General features: G+C 51.2%; 1 protein-coding gene across 1 annotated transcript in view; it reads left to right on the top strand.

Moving 5' to 3' along the window:
- Positions 1-1,419: 1,419 nt before the first annotated feature.
- The window catches only part of DKK3 (dickkopf WNT signaling pathway inhibitor 3), a 50,460-nt gene continuing 44,177 nt past the window's right edge, over positions 1,420-7,702 (top strand). The window contains exons 1-2 of the mRNA XM_020904943.2: positions 1,420-1,584; positions 2,189-2,416. Coding sequence (XP_020760602.1) covers positions 2,204-2,416 — 213 coding nt within the window. The 5' untranslated portion in view covers positions 1,420-1,584; positions 2,189-2,203. The remainder of the gene's footprint in view (positions 1,585-2,188; positions 2,417-7,702) is intronic.

Here is a 7,702-nt window from a genome sequence, read left to right as displayed (position 1 = left end):
ACCAGACCTATAGACCATGGCAAGTCAGGGCTTCCATGGGAAAGGACATGGGTGGAGGGGAGGGGAGGGTCCTAGAGGAGAAATGAGATGGAGTCGGGCCAGGAAACAAGCAGCTCTGAGTCTTGAAATATGGGATGGAGTTAGTCTGGCTGAGGGGAGAAGGGAAGGCTGTCCAGGCAGAAAGGGTAACAGGAAGAAACAGGAGGCAGTTTGGCAAATAAAATACAGGTATTTTCCAAAAATTATGTGAGTGCTCTCTGTTCTGGGCACTAAGGAGAATATTGTGAATAGACCAAGTTCTGTTATCATTATTACAATAAACTGAGCTTTATACCCCACTTCCCTGTTTTATTCTTGTTACCTGCAAGGTACCCTTACTACTTGTCAACTGAATTCAGAATAACAACAGGAGAGCTGTGAGTTTCCGTTTTCCTTGTGGACTTACTGAGGATGACGGCCCATGAGACAGCCTCTCAGAAAGCTCTGTGGAACTGCTCCAAAGAGCTAAGGTGGAGGGGGGAACGTCAGCATATCCATGATTCTGGCAAAGGGGATAAGTGCAACCAAGCCCACATCTCAATAAAACGTGGCTGCTAGTCATGAGGAACACATGTGTTACTTAGTAGTTTTAGTGTTTTTCTAAGAATGGGATGATGCAAGAGTTCAGGTTCATAAATCTCCCTCCTGAAAATATCTTAACTATCTGAACGCCTGTTCTGCCATTTTCCCAGAGCACAGAATGCCTCAGCTGCCATCTCTGCCCTGAACTCCTTTCAGGGTATGCTGAAGGCTAGCAGCTTCAGGGGGCTAGTGACTTCATTCTTACAGAACCAGATGGTGAGCAGCATTTTTTTTTTTTAATTGTCATACTCCAACCTCCATTTTACATTTGGGCTAACTGGGGAGAGACAAATCTGATAACTTGGCCAGATTCTTAAAATTCCTAAGGAGCAGAGCTGGGGTTGACACCACGGAGCCTGACTGCAGAGTCTGGTCTTAAACCACTCTGCCGCCCTCAACGAGCCTGCTGACGTTCTCAGGACCTAGGACCTATTGCGGGAGCTACAGGTGGATTTTCTTGGCTGGAGGAGGAGTCAACCATGGCAGAGAGACTATGACCAGTAGTTTGTGATGGGCCTTGAGTGCCAGCCTTCCAGGCACAGAATAGCCTGGAAAAGGAAAGGTGGCGAGGGTGGACACAGAAGGAACACCTCATGGAAAGTGTGGCAAGAATCTGGGCCAGAGATGACAATGCCGCCCTGGGAAGCCGGGCGGCTACGGGATGCAGAGAAGGGGTCAGCTTCCCGCAGGGCCAGGGGCGGTGGCAGAGGAGGCCGGCCTGGGGTGGGAGGTCGCCGGCGCCCGGGCCGGCCAATGGCGGCGGGCTGGGCCGCAGCCCCTCCCTAGGGGCGGGGCGGGCGGGGCGAGCGCTGCGGGCTCGCCGGGGTACCAGCGCTGCCGCATCCCTGCCGAGCTCCTAGCGCCGGAGGTCCGCCCACCAAGCAGCTCTCGCTCCGCAGCCTCGAGGCAGACCCCGGCGAGGCCTGGCAGGTCCAAACCGGAGCGCAGCTCGGTCCAGTTGGGGTGCGTGAAGGGCGGGGAAGGGGGTGGCTCAGCTCGGTCCCTCCGGGGTGGGTGGAGGAGGACTGGGACGTCGGATTTGGTTCCAGCCCCGGGGGTGGGGGTGTTGACCAGTTCCCTGATCACTCAAGATGGGGGATCTAATAGGGTGGGAGTAGGGTCGCGGCAGCAGGACTGAGCTCTGATCTGGTGGAGAACGGAACAGGGCTCAAACCCGGGACCCAGGCGGGGTAAGGGAGCGTGGAGGGCGGGGGGAGGGCCCTGGGGGGAGATAGGTGTAAGCGTAGGGGCGCCTGGGTTCTGTTGCTCGCAGGAGGGAGCTATCCCGGGGGGCCGTAGCAGAGCGCGGCTTGTGCTCCAGTATGGGGGTGGGGGTACGGAGAGGATCCGGGCGCGGGGCTGGGGTGGGGGTGGGGGTGGACTTCCCGGTCTGGGGATGCTGCGTCCTCCGGAGACTCGGTTTCCTCCTTTCTGGGGGTGGGTGCGGGGAAGCGGGGCGCCGGGGGCGGGCCAGGCTGTGAGAGCCGGAGGCGGCGGGGCGGGGCGGCGCGGCGGCGCGGGCGAGCTGGTGGTCCGCGCGCCTCTGACCGCATTCTGGGACGCGCAGGCGGCGGCGGCGGAGATGCGGCGGCTCGGGGGCACCCTGCTCTGCCTGCTGCTGGCGGCGGCGGTCCCCACGGCCCCCGCGCCGGCTCCGACGGTGACCTCGGCCCCGATCGAGCCCGGCCCGGCTCTCAACTACCCGCAGGAGGAGGCCACTCTCAACGAGATGTTCCGCGAGGTTGAGGAACTGATGGAGGACACGCAGTACAAACTGCGCAGCGCGGTGGAGGAGGTGGGTGCGCCCGAGGGGCCTGCGCTCCGGGAAGCGCGAGGCGGGTGATAGTGGGGGCTGGCGAAACAGTGCCCCAACGTCTGGCCAGGGTCCTCGGGTCCGCTAAGGGGCTGGGCACAGCCGGCAGCAGATTTCGAGTTATCTGGAGGCAGTGCGGTAGTGATCCCAGATCCCACCTGGTTCCTGCCAAATGCTCTGGATCTGAGGCTGTCCACCCAGAGACACCGGCTGGATCCACCCATGGACAACTGGGGTCACCACCTGCTTGCAGGCTGCCGGCCATCACCTTACAATTAATTTCAGGTGTGCAGTTGGCCTCATTCTGTTTTAAGCGGATGCTTGCAAGGCCCCTGATATTCCAGCACTGTGATTTTGCAGAAGAGGCTCCAGGTATCTCAAGTCCTATCTTGTCTGTTGGGCTTTGAACTTGTGCCATCTTCCCAAGAGACAATTAGGGTGCTATTCAGTTCAGTCGCTCAGTCATATCTGACTCTTTGTGACCCCACAGACTGCAGCACGCCGGGCTCCCCTGCCCATCACCAACTCCTGGAGCTTGCTCAAACTCATGTCCATCGAGTGGGTGATGCTATCCAACCATCTCATCCTCTGTCATCCCCTTCTCCATATGGGGACAGAAAGCCCTGAGCTGTGCTGGTAATCTGTCTGGGCTTCCTCAAATGCCATGCGGGGCAAAGAAGGAACCTGGGAGTCTCCATCAGTGTCAGTGAGTGGTGGGTGAGAGGAGCAGGGGCAAAGTGAAAGGCCACCCCCCACTGCATTTCCAAGGGTGCTTTGGAGTCAATCCTGGGCTCAGGGCCCTCCTCTGCCGTTCATCTTAGGGTGGCATTGGCCAAATCCCTTAACATCCTTTACCTCAGTTTTCCATGAGAATTCAATCTGTGATATGTGTGGCACCTGGAGTACAATAGATGTGCATATATAGCAGCTGTTAGTTATCAGATACCAGACATCTTGGGAAAACTTTGCCTGTTTCTTGCTTCCATTGCCTCCCAGATCCAAACACTGTGGATGGCATCCACTGTGGTCAGCACACAAGCATTGCCAGGGTTGCCTGGAGAGAAGGTGCAAGTGGTCCAGCTCTCCCAGCTGGGGGTCCCTGCTGCCTGGGGTGGGTGGGCGTGGCTCCTTTGGGCCTGACTCTGGCTGCAGTCTGCCTTTGGAGAGAAGCCAGCCATCCCAGGGAAGGAGTCAGTGAGAAATCAGATGTGTATGCTGGTAGGTCAGGTGCCTCCATGTCCCTGCTTCTCCACACTGCATTTGGGCAAAGCCTCCAAAGCTGGCTCTGATCTACTAGGCGAGATGGCTTTCTCCTCCCACACCTGCTCAGTCTGGGGATCATTCCCCTTCCTTCCCACAACAGTCGACCTGGTGGACCCTGGACCCTGGTGAAGGAGACGCTGGGTTGGAAGGTGGTTGCCTGGGTAGCTGTACCTGAACATCCACTGGACAGGCCAGATTCCAAATGTGGACTTTGTTTCCTGTGAAAGCAAGAGAATCCTGACACGGAACAATGAAAGGGGCAGGGATGTCAGACAGGCCCCAGTGAATTTTAACTCTGCACCTTCACTGATTAAACTGAACACATCATTCTTGGTTCCAGAGCAGGTCATCTGCTTCCCTTCGCTGGGTTCTAGGACTTTCCCTCCTGCCCACGGCTTCCCGTTGAGACTCATCAGGTCACCTCCCCATTTTTATTCAAGTGTGAACTTGACCACACAGCATGGTCTTCTGCTGGTAGCTCCTGGTGAGGGGGCCGAGGGAGCAGCAGGGCCCGTTCAGTCTCTTCACTGATCAGAGCAGTTTGGGGCCCAGCAGTCCAGGGTACTGGTGCTCACTCCATGGGAGTTGGCCACCTTGCCTTTGCTTGGGCCCCAGCCTTCCTGCTCCAGATGTGGCTCTGCCTGAGTTCTGCAGTCTGCTACCCAGAGAGACATTGGCTGCCACGCCCCCCCGACTCAGTGGGAGCCAACCTTTCTTATCTCATCCCAGCTCTGCCACGTATGAGTGATGGAATCCAGGCTCCAAAGTGGAGGAAGTGTCCACCTCTGGGGTAAAGGGGAAAATTAAATGAAAGGATGTAAGTAAAGCATGTGATCTGGTTGTCAAAAATGGGGTTAAGTAGGGACTTCTCTGGTGGTCTAGTGGTTAGGATTCAGCACTTTCACTGCTGTGACCCTGGGTTCAATCCCTGATTGGGGAACTAAGATCCCACAAGGCATGCAGTGGCCAAAAAATAAAATGGGATTAAGTAAAATTGGTGCAATATAAGTTGCCCCCTCTTGTTGCTGTTGTAAGGACTATGAGAAATTGTTGATTCTCAATAAATAATGGCTCTCACTGGCACTATGGAAAAGAACCTGCTTGCCAGTGGAGGAGACATGAGACCCATGTTCGATCCCTAGGTCAGGAAGATCCTCTGGAGAAGGGTATGGCAACCCACTCTGGTATTCTTGCCTGGAGTATCCCATGGACAGAGGAGCCTGGTGTGGGCTACAGCACATAGGGTGGCAGAGTTGGACACGACTGAAGTGACTTAACACACAGACAAACATACTCATTATCATCATATTAATAGCACAAGTATGGATGATAGCAAAAGAACCACCAGTGTCGGATATATAATAGAATCACAATGGATTATGGCTGGTAGTATTAATTTTTAAAAAGAGATTGCCAGAAAGCCCCTTAAATCTCATAAACACAAGATAATTGCTATTTACTTACTGTCCCAGTGAAGAACAGAAAAGGACCTGCAGCCAGATGCATTAATTGTTTACATAGTTGCATCATGAATCTGCTTTCAAGTAACTTCCTGACACTTAAAATATTCCAGCTGACTCAAGCTGCTGATTTCTCTTAAGGGAAAAAAGTTAACTCTGGTTATAGGGTCATTATTGAGAGGAAGCAAATCTTCAAATGGTTCAGTCTGGGCTGTTTGTTACTGATAAACATATTTTGAGGATAAAGCCACTCCCCACCCCTCCATTACCACATCTATAATTGGCATATTTTACAATAGAATGTTCTTATCAAGCTCATTATTCCTAGGAAGAATGCCAACACCAAGCCTGAATTTCTCTCTCCAGTTTTTCTTACTCTGTTCCTTTAACAAACACCGAGTTAACAAATTGTGAGTGCCTTGTTAAATAATATTCACATTCCTCCTCTATGAAACAAGTCCTGTTGCTTCAGGCTTAAGTTTCTCTTGCTAGCAGCAGTAATAGTTGTGGTTGAAATTTCCATTGTAAGCTGTACTTTTAGTTTGTGGTGCCATGAAAGAGCTTTAGCTCATTCTGTTGGAATCACCACTGGTTGAGGGGGAAATGGCTTTATATAAAGACTATCTGCTCAGCCCAGAGCAAATTCTAAATTTGGTACCTTGTCAATTATATGTGAGCCAGACTGAAGGAGTCTGATTCCTATAGGAATTGTAAAAGCACTAATGTTCTATTCTCCTTCTGGATTTAGTCCCTCTAGCATCCCCAGGCTCCTATTCTTTTCCAGCTGTTCTTTTTCTATCATTAAACAGCCCAGGATCTCTCCCTTAAAACAAATTTAAAAAGGCTTTTTCTTTGTCCTAAGTCTCCTCTCTTAACCTCATCCGTTTCTCCTCTATTTTATTAGCAAACCCTTCCAACATATGTTATCTACTTCTGCCTTTTCCACCCCTACCCAGATATCCCCTGGCAAACTAGCTTCTTCTAAACTGCTTTATTATACCTTTGCAGAATAGCAGATACTGGCCCAAGTTCTCAGATTTCATGAGCTTTAATTCTTACATCTGTCCAATAAAGTAGAATCATCACGATTTTACAAACAGGAAAGCTGAGGTTTAGAGATACTGGGTTGACCAAAAAGATCATTTGGGTCTTTCTGTAAGGAGTTACGAATTAGCCACCCCAGTATTTGTTATCTTGCTGAAGATCATGTGGCTGCTTTGTGGCCGAGCTGGGACTTAACCCCATGTTCCCTGACTCCAGAACCTGGGTACTTTCTAGTTTGCTGCCTTCGGACGCTGCTGGGGGCAACTTCTTGCCAAATCTAGTGGCGAGCTCTCAGAAAGGCTTCTGAGTTCTTCTAGATTTATTTGGAGGCCCCTCCAAATAGAAGACCCCTCCGCAGATATAACTTCTGACTCTCAGCCTGCTTCTAGCTAGTTCTCTGACTCCATTCTTTTCCTTCTGTCGATTCTGTATTATGTCCCAGTTAGTCTTCAGAGCTTGCTGCAGCTCCCCATTGTTTGGTGCAGAGGTTCTTACCTGGGGGTGAATACAGGGGAGGGAATATCTCAGAATCATCTAGAAAACTCATTGTTTTGTAGGGTGCCCCCCTCCAGAAATTTTAATTTGGCAGCTCCAGATATGTAGATATTTTTTAAAGCATTGAGCATGACTCTGAGGTGCCCTTCTGGTTGAGAACTAGGCTAACACCATCTGCTTTAGAACTATACCCGGGATCCATCTGTCAATCTGTCTCTACTTTGTTGTCATTTTATCCATTTGGGGTCCAGCATGGACCCCTTGCCCTAGCCCATGACACTCCTTTCTCATCCAGGCTGCCACCATTTTGCCTCCTCTATGCTCTTCTCAATCCAGCTCATATCTGTCCTTTGAGACCAGCCTAATCATGGCTCCCCTCCACCTAGAAGCCTTTTTCCTCTCTTCTTTGAACCTGACTGACTTCTAGAGACTTTCATAATCATCCTCAAACTAGCTTGTGTGAAGATGCCCTATCTCCCCAGTAAAAGCACAAGCAGAATCTTATACTGGGAAAAACACATAATTTGGGGTCAGACCGACCTGAGTTCTAATCTAAGTTTTGCCACTTACTAAGAATGTAATGACCTTAGACATTCCTCCACTTTTGTCAACCTCATTTTCTTCATCTGCAAATGAGGCAAATAATACTTCCTCATAGAGTTGCTGTGAATACACAAGGAGATATGGAAGGGACTAGTGCAATGACTCAGACATAGCTGTTGCCCAGGCATGGAGGCAGTGATCAGGTTTAAGACATGTCAGGAGTTGTTTCAGGGTCGAACACAGTGCACAGTGGCTGCTGACCAAGTCCTCGTTTGGTTTTCTGGGCCTTTATGCTGACTAGATTTTCTTCATGCTTCCAGTTCTAGTGCAGTGTCTCTGTGTTCCATTGAGACATGGGAATTCTTTCCCCGTGTATACCTAGCTCAGCAAACCTGGTTGGGAAAGATTGGGAAAGATGGACCTCTTATAGTATATAAGGGAATAGAGAACAGTGATTTCTTTT

Source organism: Odocoileus virginianus, chromosome 10, assembly GCF_023699985.2.
Source record: "Odocoileus virginianus isolate 20LAN1187 ecotype Illinois chromosome 10, Ovbor_1.2, whole genome shotgun sequence".
NCBI classification, from domain to species: Eukaryota; Metazoa; Chordata; class Mammalia; order Artiodactyla; family Cervidae; genus Odocoileus; species Odocoileus virginianus.
Note: the sequence above shows the minus strand (reverse complement) of the source record. Positions and strands in the feature narration are given on the sequence as shown.